We start from the raw sequence: 18,316 nt of genomic DNA on the forward strand, positions 1-18,316 counted from the left end.
GACACAGGAGACATGGTGTGCACTGTGGAAGCAGTTGAGTGTAACCCTAGAGAGCCACAGTGGTTCTGTAATAACTATTTGGGGACGTTCTGCCACATAAATTCAAAGTGGACTAACCAGGACCTTTCAATCTGTGTTCTGGGAGCTGGATGGCTTTTTGTTGGCATGAATATACACAATAACATAATTTATGATATTGGTTGAGGAGGACATTTCTCAAGCATTGTGTTACAGCATCTGCTACAGAAATTAAAAAAGAAACCTTCCGTTTACATTAGCAGTTCAGCAAATACAACTGAAGTTGCCATTTAGTCCTCCACCCGTACGGATTGTGCTTTGTGTACTTCTTCAGAAAGAGAGGGGAGTCACTCAGGTTTCGCCACTTCCTGTTATGAAACTCTAATCTGAGTGTCACGACCAAGGTCAGTTCCTCTGTTTATTTGTTGTTGGCAGGATTAGTTACGGAATGTCGTATCATGTGTGCAAAGAAATTATTCCTCTCATTTGATGATGTGTCCATTAGTGTTCAGACGCAGCCACTCGAAGAGAACAGAAAGGCCAATGTTTGTTTTCCACGCTATTTTTAAGTCTTGCTACGGTGATAATAATTGGTATGTAGGACATTATGTTGTCAGTGGAAATCTTGTCAATATGAAAGCAGCTGATGAATGAAGCGTGAAGCACGTCCTCATTTAGAAGCTTATCTGACAGCAGAGTTTCCTCAACAACACTAGTACAGTAGGAAAAAACAAGTGACAGGTGAGACTGTTAATGTCCAGACAATTACATGCAGTCATTAGTCTAAACATGATAGTCATTTTGTGTTTTTAAATATTTAAACATTGTTTTTTTTTTCAATTCTTTGGTGAACAACTTAATAAAAATATTTAGAAGTAGAAGCCAAGCCAACGTTGTTTATGCAGTTTAAGAACCACACTCCTGACCAAAGTGCTGAAGAAATATTTTATACTTTTATAAACAATAAAACACAGATACAAAATACAGAAAAAGATGCTATAAAGCATAAATTAGCTCAATTGTGGTGGGTCAAAAGTCTAAGGATAAAAATGTATTTTCAGAGGTGATCTAAAGAAAAACAGCAAAGATGCCTCTCTGACATTCACATGCAGGTGAAGTTACTCTTCTGATCTTATTGAACAGGAGAAGCAAAGTCATTGTAAAAGCTCAGAGAGGTAGGGCGGTGCAGGATTATTTAGAGATTGGAAAAACAAATAAATGAATTTGTGAAAGAAGGGTGGCAGGGTTCCAGGATATTGTGCAACCCTGCTTAATTTGTGTAGTGTCTATAACCAGCTTCAGTTGAGGTTTGAAGAAAAGCATTGCACCACTCATGATGTCTTATTACTAGTCTGTATTTTATTTCAAAAATCTCTAATGAATCTATCCTTGGTTTATAATTTGGTGGCTGGTTTGTGTCTTGACTGTGTGGTGGAATGATATATAATTTAATCTCATTTTAGACATGGTGAGCATTATTGGAAACGATCCATTAGAGTTGGTGGACAAGACACATTTACAAACATCTGCAAAAAGTTTAGCTGCTCCTTTAATCCCTTCATCCAGTTGGTGAGTTAGAAAACTGTGTTGACCTCAAGCTTGTTTCTGGGTTCATTAGAGACCTGCGATGTTAAATATACTTACCATGTTGAGGAGTATGCATCTGTTGACAACACATCAGAGCTTGAACTTATTTTGCTCCGATAAATGACGTTGCCATAGAGTAATGATGTAATGACTTGATTTTACATATGCCTACCATATGCAAGTTATTCAACGATTATGAACAAAGTGTAAGGCTGGTCGCAGGATGACCACAGACAATTATTGGGATTTCCATATAGGGAATTTTGGGCTTTAGTTCTTAAAATAACTCTTAATGACTGTAAGAGATGCAATAAAAGTAATATCCACCAAAATGTTGTAGCACAGCTTTGACATTGTAGTCCAATACCACACGAATTGGACTACAATATTCAGACTAAAATTGTATTTGACGTTTTGTTAAATAACAAACTTGATTCAGTGCCGTTAATTGTTCAAACTAGGACCACCCAGTACCTCATGAATGATTTATGGAGCTAGGACTCAATTATATACTTTTGCGTGGGTGTGTCTCTGTATGTGTGTGGAGGGATGCCGCTATTTGTTTTTCCTGCGACTCGTCCAGATCATTTAGAACAAGGCTGCTGCGCTTCTTTTCAGAGTTCCCTTATGACTGTTTTCCACAGCTGGAAAATATTCTCAAAATGCTTTTTATTTTCCCAAGTTGGAATACATATGCTAGGGGAGCAGCGCTGAATCTATTTCTTTGTCCGTTGGGCCGGTTTCTTTTTATTATCCCTTTATTTGCTGTTGTAAGGGCTTGTAATACTTTCTGAAAACAGACAGGCTAATTTTAGGTTGGTTTCTGCAGGAAGCTTTGTAGTAATGCACTGCTTTTAGTCACTATATTTTTAGTATGGCAAAGTTAATTCCACTCTATCTGAATAGGAATTAGGCCATAGAAATGATCCTGGTAGCCTACATTAAGGTTGGATGTAAATTTAATATACTTTTTTAAAAAAGTGTTAACTTTGATTATTTATATTTTTTAAGCTTTTTTAGACCAAACCCATCCCAAAGATATTCCAACATTTATTGGGACACTTGCCTTTTCTGGAAGTATTGTTAGTTTAATTTTGTTTGCAGCAGTCTTTTACTGCTCTCTTTGATCTGCCTTTAAACAGCCCCTTCACTCACCAACCATTATTCTTCTCAGACATTTTTCTGAAACTCTTTTAAATCCAGCACACGAGACGGTGGCCAAAACTGCAGTTTAATTTCCTCTCCGCAGACTCGACAGACCTCTATAAACCACCATGAAATACTGCGGAAACTTACTCTAGGAAGCATTTTGTACTAGAAATGTTCTTGCTTACAGTAAAAAAAGTATTATATACGCTTAAAGTACCTAACATGTCTGTTTTATTAGAATTTTTTTTTGCTTCTTGACAGGTTGAGAACTGGTTCAGGGAAAAGGTTTAAAATTTTAATGCAATATAAAAACATTACCCCAAAAACATAGTTCTAGGTAAAATGCCTTCCATTGAAGAAAATATTGCGACTCAAAACCTAATATCATCTTTGGCTTCTTGATTATGTTGGCTGTTTGGACCTGACCATAAGTGCTGGTTCAGAAACAAATAAAAGCAAGCTGTTAAAGGAAAAATAAAAACATACCCTACATTTTCGGAAACCACACAGACAAGCTGTGGTCTGTGCTGCTTAGCTGGGAAGCAGCTTGTATTTTCCTTAACCATCAGTTGTGCAGGCTCCTGGAGATGCGTTCAGGTTCCATATGGATAGCTGTTCTCTGCAGTATGTGTTTGATCCTGGTATGATTGGTTTGTGTCTGCCTCAAGCTTTTAGGAGGGCATCTGCTTTCAGGCTCCCCTCTGCAATATGGCAGAGCTACATAGAGTAGCTGTGGTGTCACTTTATTTTGATTTAGACAACTTTTTGGAGGAATTAAACTGTTCTATGATTTCTTCCATGTGACTAAAAAAAACCTGCATGCTGAAGCTCATGATCTGTTTTATGGGGAGAGCTTTGACTACAACCTTTGGCATTTTTCTGTGCCACTGTTAAAATATGGTTGGGCATGCATAGTAATGAATTTTTTAGAGCGAAGCATAATGCTTTGGAAAGAACCTTGGGTATCGTTTGTGTTGTTCTTTTACTGTAGCAGAAAGCTGTTGTCGAATGTTTCCCTTCAAACCGAACAGCATGGAGTTGGGATCCAGTTCTGCCTCTTTGCTCAAACTTTTCCATATCTTCTGGCTCAGGAGGCTAAACCAGCTGGCTCTTTTCTGGACCTATCTATAAAGAGCGTTTAGTATTCGGGTCGGTACTTTGCTATGTGTTTTTGTTTGTGTTGTCATGGCAATTTGACTAAGGGGTCCTTTAAGGTTTTCCTGGCATCTCAGGTTTTCTAGCTGCCAGATTGATGTAGTAACAGACTGGGATCAAACCATGACAACAGTTTGTCTACCTCTGTTCATGTCCTTAATTGGGATGCTTGGCTTTGAGAAGATGAGCCTGTGCTATTTGAGCAACCTGTCCCCCGCTGTGTGCTACTGTTCAACATAAATACAAACCGACTACATGGAACTTCAACATTACTGATTTAGTAGCGTGATTCAATTTAAAACAATAAAAGGGAAATTAAATGTTGTTGTCACTATTATTATACAATTCCATTAAAGAGCTGCTGTAGATGCTGATGGCTGGGGATGAAGATTCTCAGGGTTGTGTATAATATTCTTTGTTATAAAAAATCCTCCTACAACATTCTCCAGAGTGGGCCTCAGAATAGAACCAGCCATCTTTATGAGCTTGTTTTTAAATCACTGGCTAACAGATGATGTGAGAAGACTGTGTACTCTCCACAACATTTATAGAAGAACTGCAGCTTCTTGCTTAAATACTGAAGGACTTATGCTTCCCCTCGAAGTAAAGCATATACAGCAATCCTCTATATTTGCAACTTGCTACATGAGGCCTCAAAGTATTTTGAATTAAGTGGAAGACTAATTTTAGACTCCAGTTAAACTCACGTTGGTCCGAATTGCTCTTTTAGAAGAGCGGTGGCTCTGGCAGCAACGGGTTATGTCAAAGTGTGAAGATCAGCCCACAATTCAGAAAACACCTGCACATTCACCTCAAATCATCCTGAAGAAACTGCAGAATAACCTATTTTTGCACTGGAATTATAATACAGTGAAACCATAAAACTGTAATATTTTTAGCTTATCATGCCGTCATAATTTCATACTGGCTCATGCCTATTTATGATGTCTCGTTTTTGAGTGGCTTTAGATTAACTCAGAGCTACATTATCTGGCAGCATTGTGACATAGTGAGGTTCCGTGAGCCTTTCCTTGTTTGTGATGGCATGGTCTTTAAACTCAAGACTTCTCCATATAAGGTTCTTTGTCTTACTCCATCCTTCACAGATGTGACATGCAGCTTACTAGCCTTCCAGCTCCCACCACAAGATACTTCCTGTAGCATGACGTCCCAGATGTGAAGCAATCCTCCTCCTTACTTCATACTTTCACTGAAGGCAGGAAGTTACACGCTGAGAAGCAAGGGAGGTGGTTAGTGTATTCGTAGTGTTGAAGTGTGAAGCTAAAAGCACTGGGCAAGCTAAGCTGTTCAGTAAAATATTGAAGGTAGATAGTGAATTTTCTTAAATTTGACTATTACACTGAAGCACATGTAGAACCAATGGAGTGCCGTTTTGTATTTTAGACATCTTTTCATCTAGGATTAGATTACAGTTTTGGCATCTTGTTTGTATGTTTATTATTAGTATTATTATTATTATTTCCTTTTGGACAATGTTGGTAAGATTTATCATAATTTCTCAGTTAGTGCTGTAGAACATGGCTTGTTTTACCAGCTCCCATCTTACTGCATTTACAGAACCACAGTGAAAGAACCAGTCATTATTAGTGACTCCACAGCAGTAAATTCACCAATGTGGAGAAGGAAACCATGAAACGGCAGCCTCACTATAATATGCCTGAAATCCCATTCATGTAAACGTAGCTGGACAGATACCCTTATTCATTTAAAAAGCATAACCATCAACCACTCCAGTAATTAAATTATATATTTACACACCCATTACATGGCCTTTTCCATTTTATGTTGCAAAGACTTAAACCATTATATGTTTTAATGGTGGATGTGAAATTATAGAACAAAACCAATAGATTTGGTAAAACGCAGTGTTATTTCTCTCTTTGGAGAGCAGTGAATGTCACTGTTTATTGCTTATCTGCTTTCCGTCATGAGTCTCACTCAGACCTCACTTGATTTATATTTATAGACTGCACATGCCAGAGATTCTTACTCAACATCTATTTGTTTTGTGTCCACATGAGAGCAACAGTGATTGAGTGGGGGGGAATTTGGGATGTACAAAGTACAGTTTGTTCACCACAAATTAAAGCATTAAATATTGTTGACAATGCATATGTTTGTCTGTGATTTATGTAAATGCTTAAGGAATTAAGAAATGGAGCCAAGAAGTATTTTTATCTGCTCTGTTCAAGCGTACAAATGTGAGTGTGATGATTGCGTAGCATTCCAATTACTTTTCTCTTGTACCGTGGGGATTCAGAAGACTTTAAAGTCTGAGCTATAAATAAAAGAAGAGATTTTAAAAGTTGAGAAAATTCATTTTAAACACATTTTTCCAAATCAAAACGAGAGTCTGAGAATCTATTGGTACTTTTGTCCTTCATAGACATTGTTATGCATTAAAGGCCGAGGTAAGGTCATCTCTCTTCGGCAACTTTGTGCTGTTGTAAAGCCAGTGCGTAGTGAATTTTGGAAACTCAACAAGGCATAACACGTGAAAAACAAAAGTTGTAAAACTTATTATTAATCTGAGAATGTGGGTTGCTTGATTAAAAGTACCTATGTGTTTCACTAAATGCTTGTAGGTAACTGTGACTGTGAGTCACACAAGTAATGAGCGAGTGATTTGGTTAAAGCAGAGAGCCTGTCTGCACACTGGGCTTTTGTGAGTGGTAGAACCGCACTATAGATGCCCTAGACGTCGGTATGCATACATCAGCCTCAGCTTTGGGTTCTAGACTTCCTGCTACCGATCAAGTAACAAGTGAGTGGAAGAAAGCACTTTTCAAGACTTAAAAAAAAAAAGTGGCAGTCTCTAGCACAGATGCTGTCACTTCCTCATTCCTTCGTTCCCCTTCCCATTCTTTTCCTCTATTTTGTTAAGTTGAGAGTAAACACAATGGGACAATGGCTACATTTCAGAGTTGCCCAACCTGAATGCATTCTTTAGCAGTGAGGAAAGAGGATATATTTTTTTGTTGTTTCTCTGCCCTTATCAGTTTTGTTCATATAAATAGTTTCACTCAACTGTGTGGGGACAAGGATAACAGATTCAAGATAACAGATACTAGAACTTTTCATAGATTTTGTTATTCACTTCAATATCTGAAATCAGAGTTCTCTGAACAGACACAATAACCAAAAACTCTGCTTTCCACTGAACTTTGAAGAGTTCATTTAGTTGTCTTGTCACATTGAATTACATTCTACCATCATGTTGAAGAATGACATGAAGTTATGGAGGTAATAAAGACCACATAAGATAATGAGTACACAGAGTCCTTTTGGCAGCCGGCATAGGTGTGCAGGATTTGAGTGTGTTAAGAGAGTGCTGACTGATTGATGAGGTGCTTGTATATAATGACAGATCAGTCATCACACCTGAAAGGGTGTTGTCCAGTCGTAACGATTTTATGACGTTATTACCATGTGTGAAATGCAAGTCTCAGCATGGGGGAAATTGATGGAAGATCTGGTGAGACTTCAGTCTTAACTCTCGCTTCTGTGTGCAAGACTCCTTTTAAGACCCTGTTGAAGCTCTCATAATGAAAACAGTCAGGTGATACTTTGTCAACTTCTGGATTTTTATGGAACCCATAGTAAAAAGTTATGCTCTGCTCGCTTTTCATTTGCTTTGGCAAATCTTCAAGATGTCAGAAGTGTTTACAGATGGTGTGTGCACTTCTTTTAACACATAGTTTTTTATATTGTAAAAATTATATTATTTTGATTTTAATCTGTGAAAGGTGCTTTAGAAATAAAACTCTCTTATTTATCTACCTTTGCGTTTACCCTCAACCTGATTCAAGAACGGCTTTGTCAGTTGATTGTATTAAATTTAAATTCTTTACAGACTATGATAATTACAATTTTCCATGCCTGCATGCAAATACAATTACCACAAAAACATTCATGTGCGATCACATAAAAACTTATCAAGTTAGGAAAACAGTTGAACTCAGAGAGATTAAACTTTCAGCACCCAAACCAAACAATGAGCTGGAACTGGCGTCAGTCCAGACTGAATATTCTTTACATTATAGTCAAGAAGTGTCATAAATGAAAGCTGTAAGCTTTCAAACCATGGGGCTCCAATAAGATTTATTTTGTAATGTGTTTATGTGAAATTTTGTGGAGGGTGTTTTATGTACAGATTGTTATAGTGGAAATCCAGTCTTATTTAATAAATGTTGTGTAGAGAATAAGATTCCTATCTCATCAGATACGACAGGAAAGGGAAAAGAGATTGTAATGATTAGTGGGCTCAAGACATAAATAAACAAAATGTGGTTACATAACTTTAATTCCTCAAAGGTGTTTCTAGGAATGAAAATGAAAGTACTTAATTTGAAATGGTGCGTGGAATTGAAGAAACAACAACTTCTTGCTAAAGAGCTTTTGAGACCCACTATGTTTTTCTAACGCTGGACTTACATTTTATGCTTTTTGTTTCACTGCAGCTGACTGATGGGGGCAAGGCAGTTAAAGCCGGGATGAACATTGGAGATATCATCCTTTCTATTAATGGGATTTCCTCAGAAGGCATGAATCACCTGGAGGCTCAGAACAAGATTAAAGCCTGCACAGGCAACCTCAGCCTCACTCTACAAAGGTAACAGTTGCACATAAAATACACTTTTCTTTTACAAGTTTGATTTTTAAACTGTTTTCCTTCTCAGTTTATTTTGCTTGTGTGTATTGTAGTGGTAAAGCCAAGAGATGCTAATACACAGAATAAATTACAGATTTAGGGTGAAATGGACAGGCTGTCAATGAAAGCTTTTAGAAACAGTCAAACAGGATAAGAGTCAGACCTAACAAAGATAACATCCATGGAGTATATCACAAGACATCAATATTACAGTGAAAATGTGACAAAAAGATGTCACATTGAAGTAAAAAAATAACTTCTCTATTTTATACATATAAAAACATAAATGAATTGGCTTGTCCAAAAGATATCTTTGAAGGAGTGGAATAGTTATTTGATGCAGATCTGGTCTAAGCCATTTGCTGACAATGGCTCTGTTCCTTGATCTCCTTCTCCAAGCACATCACATTCTGTACCCTTCTGACTTGGTCAGCTGACTGCTTCTCCAGCAGCTGGCTGTGCAGCTCCTGTATCATTGAGGGTTATCACCATCGCAATTGAAAATATGACAAAAAACAAATAAATCTTTCCTCATTGATTTTGCAACCAAATATAAACATACTGTCTTTACAGCAAACAAGGCACTGCCAAAATGAGAGTAACCAATGTCGGTATAAGAAAAAACTACAAAAATGCATTTATATAGGGAAAAGACTGTATTAGAAATCTAAATGTTTATTTAAAAAATTCTTTACCTGGTCAAATAATTTTTTTTGTTAGTATTTGAAAGCTACCCACCAGGAAATACCACAGCAAAAGCTTTTGCTTTTCCTGTGGTATTGTGGTATTCTGGTTTTGCTTTTCCTGTCTTAGGGTTCAGAGGAGTAAGCTTGTTGGTCATGTACATCGTTTGAGCATCATGTCATCTACTTGGTAATTACAGAAAATGTCTGCAAAGGCTTTTAAACTGGATTTATGCTCATGCATGATTGGAAAGCTAAACGTTACCCATGAGAGCTGGAAGAGTTCCCATTGCACCATTAACTTAAATTGTAAAAAAACATATTTCATGCAAATTTACTTTGAGGTTCAGCTCCATTTTGGTCTTCTGAAGGTCGTTTCCAAAGTGGGCGTTTGTGAAGCCACAATGTTATGTATATGAATGTTACATGCTACACAGAGAGAACATGAAGTACTTAATCTTAATTCTAGGTTATTACAATCTGTAACTAATTGTCTCCACATGTCGTTCCATGCTTAGCATAATGCAAAGACATTTGACGCTGCTTCTCTGTTCTCTTGTTACCCAAAAATAAAATATTAAAAGATCTTAAGCCTTATTGAATGCAAACTTTAGGTCTTGAAGCTCATTGATGCGTCAGAGACTATTATACATGTTATTCAGAGAAAGCAGCACATGAGGATTGATCTGTTGTTTTGTTGTTGTTTTTAAGGCAAGACTGTAAAAAGGTTTCTGCCACTTTGCAGATCTCTTTTTTATGTTTTTATTTTCTGAAATTTATATATTTTTAAGGCAAAAAAGCAATACTTGGCTCCTAGGCTCTTTATCGTAAAGCAATTATCCAAGCAGCCGGACTTCATTGCTACCAGAACCCAGAAACTTAAGTAGAACCTGTCTCACAACATGTTCAAGTTGGTTTGGACAACCTTTTTTTCTTAAATATCATTTTGAAGTTTGTTATTGTATTTAGTCAGGCTATGTTTGTTGGACGTAAATATTTGTTTGCTTTGATGCATCCAAGTTTGACAGCACAGTAGAAAAGGTGAAGAAGCTCTAAGATGGTCTGTTAAATGCATTTAACAGAGAAGCAGCATAATGCTGCTGATGATAATGTGGTCTGCTGTTATTCGAGTTTAAGTTAAGTAATCATTGAGGTGGCTATATTTGAAATGAGCGAAAAGTATCTCTTGTGTTAGACGGAGACAAATGGAGCCAAAGCACGCACATTCTCCTAGCTGTAAAACATGTTGACAGCTAAACTCAAGTCTGCTTTGCCCATCCTGTCATTTCATCACCACATCAAAGGAAAAAGGAGCCTCTTTGCTTTAATCGTGGGAAAACCGTCTGAAAATAGTCCTGTCCCACAGCTGTGTATAATCTGCTGTGTGTTGCTGATGCCCGATGAAACATCAAACAATTCTGGTCTCATGGAGCAAATAAACTACAGCTAAATTACCCCCGAAACAACAAAGGTCTTGTTGTTACAAGTGGTGTGTAATTGTGGTGTGTGTTTATGGATCCTTACATTTTATTTTGTGTTTAGAATAAATCAAGATGGTTGTAAAAATAGTTTCAAAATTGTATAACCTAAATAAACAAATGCTAATATTGTCTTCTAAAACTCCTCAGCCCCAGAAAACGGAGTGGGGCACAACTGGTAAAAAAAAAAACATTTCCCTCTGATCAACAGTTAATCCTTTCTTCTCTCTGTGAGCAATTTATGGTTTCGATGGTCACTGATAAGGCTGCTGACATTACAACTGCAGAGTAAGAGTGTTGGGAGATGATTAATGGGACAGTTTCGCCCAGTTATGTCACTTTGTCATAGTTTACATTCCCCAAGCACTTCCTTAAAAAGCCACTTTAGAATCCAAACCATCTGGAGGAGGAGTACAAAACATCTGACTAAAGAGAAACACTCTTAGATTAATATTTATTTAAAGGAGACTGCTGGGACTTGATGTTTAAATCACCTCACACTTTATTTTTTTCTTTGGATATTTATTAATTTCTCTAGTTAAAATTAGATTTCATAGTGTATGCATGCCATATAAAATCTTCATACACTGTGGCTTTAAACATGCACAATACTGAACATTTTTGAATTGTAACAATGTTATACAGTATTTTTTTTGTTTCACTAACTTGCAAATAAGTGTCCAACTAAAATGCATATGGAAATCTCAGAGATCCCAGAACAGCTCGGTCTGTTTGACAAATTTTTCTGAGTCAAGCAGGGGTAAACATGTTTTCATCAGAGAGGAAATGAACTGAGGAAGTCCACTGCTTGTCCTGCTGTAATTCCATTATTCCATGAAGCGGGTGGATTATAGCAAATTACATGTTGAGCCTGAACAAGCAGAAGTGGTCGAAATCCCAACAAAATGTGCCAGAATGATAATATCTTGCTCCATATACTTGCTGTAGTGTGAAATGACATTTGGCATTGCTGCTCTGTGTATGGAAATTAGAACCAGGAAGGATAATGCAGTGTTTAATTTGACTGTTTGACCACTGGAACAAGCATGTTTGTTCAGAAAGAGGTCCAACCCGTAGCATTACTACCAGTAATGCTGAACAATTTATTCGTACAAACTTATGACCTTTTATCAGTTCGATTATTAAAAACCTCCTGCATTTTGCCTTTTTAATAGATGCGTCCACAAAAATTTAATAACCAAAGGGCACCTAATTTTTTGTGGGCACTGTGCATTAACAAATTATATTTCATCATCTGTTCAGAAATGGAGACATCACAGGTAAAAATGTACTTTGTTGTGAGTTAGTAGAAAATTAAGTTCTACTCCCTTTATCCCAAAATGCATGGAGAATTCAAAAGTGGAGACTTATTAATAACCTTGGCAGACCTGAAAGGGTAAAAGGCATTGAAAATGAGTGCAGGTACTTCTTGTTTAGATTCTTATTATAGATGTCTTTTTATGTGTCATTATTGCATAAAACAAACGTGAGTCAGTAGGTTTGGAATGCAAAAACTATATGGAATACAAAAAAATCTTTTTTTAACAAATACAACTAGAAACAACATAATTGAGAGACTTTCAGCAAGAAATATTTGAACTTCAACTCACTGCTTTAAAAAAACATTTATCTGTTTTCAAAAATTTAATTTCTGTAAAAACCTACATCAAAACTTTTTGCCAAAACAACTTTAAAGTGCTTTTGGTGAACATCTTGAGAACATGTTCTCCTAGTTTCTGTATACACTTTGTGTTCATTTAGCAGAACTGACTGACTTCTTGAGGTTTCAAACTTCCATTTAATTCTGGTTGTTGCTATGAGCAGCAGTTTCCAGTTTATGGGCACGTTTTATTCTAAAATCAAGAAAATCTTGTTGTTTAGCCACTAGTCAGTCACCAGATGGCTGTGGGAAGCAGGGTTAGGAAAGTATGATAATTGTTTATTTATTGTCTTTGAAACACGCAGCAGAGTGCAATGAAATGCTGTGTCCATCAGGCAGTGGCTGGTTTCTTCTTGATCCAAAACCTCAAAGATGATGGATTAGAAAGGGTGAGCCTCACGGTTGAACCGCATGCATTTATCTCCCGTACATATTATTTTCATTATTGTTTTTGAATGTTTCAGATTCTTCCATCTAAAAATAAATCAGAGCTAGTCGGTGGAAACAACATAATTTAACATTTCTGTCTTTTTTTTTTTCCCTCTGATTTCACATTTTTAAACCCGCTTTACTTGATCTCAAACCTTCAGCTCCTGAAAAGTTCTGGATTTTATCTGCATGCATTCTCATATATATCCAATAAGCTACAGTTTACAGGGTGAAGTAGAGGCCACCATACGGAGCCCCACAGACTGCCGACCGCCTTAGCCAGATGTATAGTGGCAGCTGAAAGTAAAGCAAAAATAAAAACAATGGGGGGGCTTCAGGCATTATTTGAACAGATATGAGACTCTGCAGCTTAAGACAAAAGTACATGACAGGAGTTATCGTGCTCACAGGCACAATGAAATGGCATACAGTGAACTCCTACTGTCAGGATAATGCCTGGGACTGCTGATACGAAAGGCACAGTGCTTCTGTTTGATATGTTTACACAATCACTAAACATGCAGACAGGATGAAAACTGTGTTTGTGATGTATCCAGGCAACCGACAGCAACAGAAAGCAGCGCTGTTGCATACTGCTCAGTGTTTACTGTGGCGTAACATAGCATGTTTCTGTCATCGCTGGCATGCCGAGGGTTGATTGGAGGTTTTTAGCACTTCTTTAAAACATTTAGAGAGTGAGCTTGACTTAACTGGTGATGGTTCAAAATAAAAATGAATAAAAATATTACACATGTTAAACGAATTGCCAGTTGCAATTATTTAAAATATTAGACAAGTTTTCCTATTACTGATAAAAATAAAATATTATATTGTTCGTCACAGTGGTTATGTTGAATACTAAAAGCCGGCCCAAATGAATATTGTCACATTATTTAGTTCCAAATTGAAAATAAGTTTTGTATATATAAATTCCCTTCAATGTTTTAACTGATAAAATTAGAGCAAAAATCTTCATTCAATTCTAGTTTTAAAACAGATTTGCATTAAAGCCAAGTTTGAAGCAGTAATTTCTTTTAAAGCCTACTCGTACCTTGATGCTAGTTACCATGCCGTGCTATTTTGTAGAGAAAGTTTTTCACACCAACAAGAGCAAACAAAAAATGCACCTGGTGCATGAATTGGATGCAATTAAGAAATGCATATTTATTGGAGAAGCCAGATTTTAAGGCAAGGCAAGTTCATTTGTATAGCATGTTTTATTAACAGAGCATTGAAGGTGCTTTACATGATTAGAAAGAACCAGCAAGCAATAAATATCACATTTTCTCAAAAACAACATTGTAATGAAAACAAGAATTAATTTGTGTTCCAGTTGTCTTTAATCTGAGACATCCCTAGGTAAATGGGGTTTAGCCTTGATTTAAATGAACTGTTTCAGCTGTTTTGCCATTTTCTGGAAGTTTGTTCCTGATTAGTGGAGCACACAAACTGAATGCTGCTTTTTTTGTTTGGATCTGTTTCTGGGGATGCAGCAACAACTTTAATCAGACACAAGTCTTTTGGAAGGTTGCAGATTTTTAATGTAGTTTGATGCAAAGCCATTGAGTGATTATAAACTAACATGGTTTTTAAAAGTCTATTCTCTGAGCTTCAGGAAGCTAGTGTAAGGACTTTAGAACTAGGGTGATGTATTTTATTTTCCTAGTTTTCGTGATAATGTGAGCAGCAGCTGCTGTTTGACTTTTTAGGCAAACATGTGAGGACATTGTTGCAGTAATCAATGCGACTAGATATAAACACATGGGTGAGGTCCTCTCGATATTATTGGGATATTAGTTCTTTAATCCTAGAAATGTTCTTCAGGTGATAGGTCAACTTTTTTAAAGAGAACACTCTTGGTCCACAGTGGTTTGGAATAAATAACAATTGCTTGGATTCTTCTATAGACATGTTTTCCTGCATATTTCATAACCCTGTCAAGCTCTAAGCCTCAATCTGCTCCAGTTTAAATATAGTAAACAAAACTGTAACCAGAGATCATGGCACAAGACGGAGACAGATGCCTGGAGTCACAGGATTATCGTGGGTCATTTAATTACGTTTATCGAGCTGTTTTTTTTTCACAATCTAAAATGTTTGCTACTAAAACTCTTCGAAATTAAAGAAAAACTAGAGGCTCCTCGTATATGCGCAATTTCACTTTTGGAAAAAAAAGAATGTAAGTTGTTAATCCACAAGCCTGTACTGAGAAAGTTGTCAATTAGACACTCCATCATTCAGCCAACTGCCATATGCCAGACTGTTTCTCTTAGCCCTCAAAGAGACACAGGCAAGATGGAAATGCGTCAGTGTGCTCTGCCCTCAGGCTTTACTGCTCTTGTTAACCTCCTTATTCTTGGCAGCCGCAGCTGCGTGTCAGGGTGTGTACACAAAGAAACACCATGAGATGCATCATCTTTTTTTCAACCAGTGCGCTCTCTTACATTTACCTGTACCAGACAAATATTTATTAGCTTTTCTTGTAAAAGAATTTAGAAAAAGTGAAGCATTCTTACAGATTGAGACTTGTTCTCTGACTAAACAATTTCCACACCGGGGGCCAGATTACTCAACTCATTAAACTTATTCCGAAATACCTTAGATGTTAACAGATGAAAGCAGCCTTTTACTTCGGGGAAGCGTGAAGCTAATCTTAATGAATGTAAACCAAACAAAGTAACGTGTTGCTCAATAACTGCTCACTATAAAAGCATTAAAAATGCAATGAACCTTTTTGGTTTAGTAGTGTAAAAAAAAATTATATGCATTTTTTTACACTACTAAACCGAAATTTATATAAATTGTTTTACAGTGTCTTGTAAAAACACTAAATGTAACTTGAGGTTTTACATGACAGACCAACTCAAAATAGCACAAAATGTAATTGAAGGAAAATAATATAGGGTTGTCAAAGCTCTTTGCATATAAGGAAGCAAACCTTATCAGCCCCAGCTGACAAGCCGAGCAAGGAGAGCATTATGCAAAGAGTCTCCATGTTATCTCTGGAAGAGCTGCAGAGATCCATAACTCAGATGGAAGAATCTGTTAACAGGACAACTCTTAGGCATGCACTCCCCATCTGGCAAAAAGAAAGCCATTGTTTGAAAGAGAACCTTTAAAGTTCTAGAATGGGGGGAAAAAAAACTTGTGGAAGAAGTTACTTTTTGCCCTAACTTGGCAAAATAGTGTGTGACAAAATAACACTGCATTTCAACCTGGAAACAATATCTCCTCTGTGATTTCTTAGAAGGGCCTAGTCAAAGCCCAGGCCTAAATCTAAGGGCAAATTTATGCCAAGACTTGAACAATGATGGTCACGGATGCTCACCGTCCAGTCTCACAGAGCTTGATCTGCACTGCATGAAATCACATTTTAGTCACTTAATTCTCTGGTGCTGGTAGAGACAAATATTCAAAGGTGCTAAAGCTTTATATTAAGCAAAAGTTGGTTCAAAAAAGTATGTACTCAGAGAGGATGCTTTGAAATGAGCAGCTCCATTAGGTATTGTGAAGGATAATGTATTAACTGAAGTCTGAAAGGGAATTGCTGAACTACGTGGTTGCCATTTAAAAATGAATGTTCGACATGATATACTCGTTAGATGTCTACTTTTAGACACATTAACCAATATTTATGCTGCTTAAAGTCACATGAACACATGTTTGCGTGCCCTTAGTGTTGTCTTTTTGACAGCACTACAATAGCAGGTTTGGTTACACAAAGTGCAGGACTCCCACAGGTCTGAAATACACTGATGTTCAGGCCACCACCCTGTAGGGTGTTTGTTCAGTTTGCTCTGGGAATAGACAGACACAGAGAATCTGCCCAGCTGCCCCATTCTGGGACCCTGATAGCAGATGCATAGTGGCTTATTATTATAGACAGGGTGTTCAAAACAGTCTGTGCCGTTTGATCTTTAGACCTCTGACTGTTTTCCCTGGCGAGGCAATGTGTTGCTCCATAAGCAATTACAATAATACGCTGGTGTAGCTCATTGGAAAATAAGCAGGCTGGATATTAACTGTTAAGTGGAAAATTGTAAGTGGAAGCATGGCCGCAGATGACGTTTGATTCTGCAGGGTGGGGCTGTTTAACAACCTGGTACCAGGCTCTGTTAATGCGCTTCAGCTCAGTTGGAAAGGAAATGTGTGAGTTTGTTGTCTGTTGTCCTGATAGACAGGAAGGGAGGCAGGAGACATACCACAGTTCCTGGTCCAGGACCAGCCTCTCTACCTCATGTCTGTTTTTTCGCTTTTGTTCCCTCTTGTTTTTTTTGTTTTTTTACATAGGGGAAAAAAGGGCTACATTATCTGGAGTTCAGACCAAATATTGTAAAATATTATTACAACCTGTCATCATTCAAATAGCCAACATTTTAAGTGCTTTAAACTGCTGATTCCAACTTATTTTTAACATAAAACAGAATGTGTTATGCATTAACAGGAAACAGTCCAAAACATTAATAGAATAGTAACACTGCACACTTATCAAAAATAAATCAAAAGTGCGTTGAAAAGTTTGTTGTATTGTCTTCGGTTTCCAGAACATCTCCAGAGTGAGATAAAAAGGAAGAAGAGACGAGCAGACCACCCTAAACCTCCTTCACGGTTTTAAAATGTAGCAGCTGCTTCAGCTGTTGTGCAAATCAAATGCATACTGGACCTTTTAATGATCACAGGACTTAGCACAATGTTTATGTATGTTTGCTTGAATTTGTGCCTATTTGACTATATTTTCTTTTCCCCTCTGCAAACCAGCCTTTAAAATAAGTCGGGCAAAGTAAAAAAAAACAAACTTTAATACTTTTCCAAACACTTTAGATTTAACAACTCTACGCGTTTCATGTGGAGTGACTCATATTTTTATTTTTTGTCTTTTCAGAGCCTCCACTGTCTCGAAAGAGGAATCGCACAAGGTAAGGGAAACGTTTACTTAGCTCTGCATCATAGTTGAATAACTCATATTATAAAACATTATGTGGAAAAAATTAGATTGCTTTGCATGTACACATTGCCTTGCAAAAGTATTCACACCCTTTGAAAACTTTTTTTTTTGTCACTTTACAACTACAGATACCAATGTAAATAACTAGAATAGATGTGATTGATTAAGACAAATTATTTCATAATTGCAAAGTGCAAAGACATTTATAAATGGTTTTCAAAATATTTACGCCCCAAAAAACCTGAAAAGTTTGAAGATTATATATATAAATTCACTCTACATAGAGTTAATGCTTTGGAGAACCAGCTTTAACTGCAAAACTGCTACATGCTCTACCAAAAATAAAAGTTTTCCCCTTTTCTTTTTACAAAATAACTCAAGCTCAGTCAGACTAGATGAAGAGCCTTTGTGGACATCAGTTTTCAAGTCTTACTATGGATTCTTAATTGGGTTCAGGGTTCACCCTGATCTCAAGTGTTTTGCATCCTTCGTCCAGTTTCCTTGTGGTATTGCCCTGTTATAACTTTATCCCCTCATTAA

At 37.0% G+C, this 18,316-nt stretch overlaps 1 protein-coding gene across 4 annotated transcripts in view; it reads left to right on the forward strand.

The window, feature by feature from the left end:
- pdlim5b (PDZ and LIM domain 5b) overlaps positions 1–18,316 on the forward strand; it is a 50,367-nt gene that overhangs the window by 6,899 nt on the left and 25,152 nt on the right. For all 4 annotated transcript variants that reach the window (XM_032570618.1, XM_032570617.1, XM_032570615.1 and 1 more), the window contains exons 3-4: positions 8,391–8,542; positions 17,714–17,747. In XM_032570618.1, coding sequence (XP_032426509.1) covers positions 8,391–8,542; positions 17,714–17,747 — 186 coding nt within the window. The remainder of the gene's footprint in view (positions 1–8,390; positions 8,543–17,713; positions 17,748–18,316) is intronic.

The sequence above is a fragment of the Xiphophorus hellerii genome, chromosome 8, assembly GCF_003331165.1.
Source record: "Xiphophorus hellerii strain 12219 chromosome 8, Xiphophorus_hellerii-4.1, whole genome shotgun sequence".
In the NCBI taxonomy this organism is placed as follows: domain Eukaryota; kingdom Metazoa; phylum Chordata; class Actinopteri; order Cyprinodontiformes; family Poeciliidae; genus Xiphophorus; species Xiphophorus hellerii.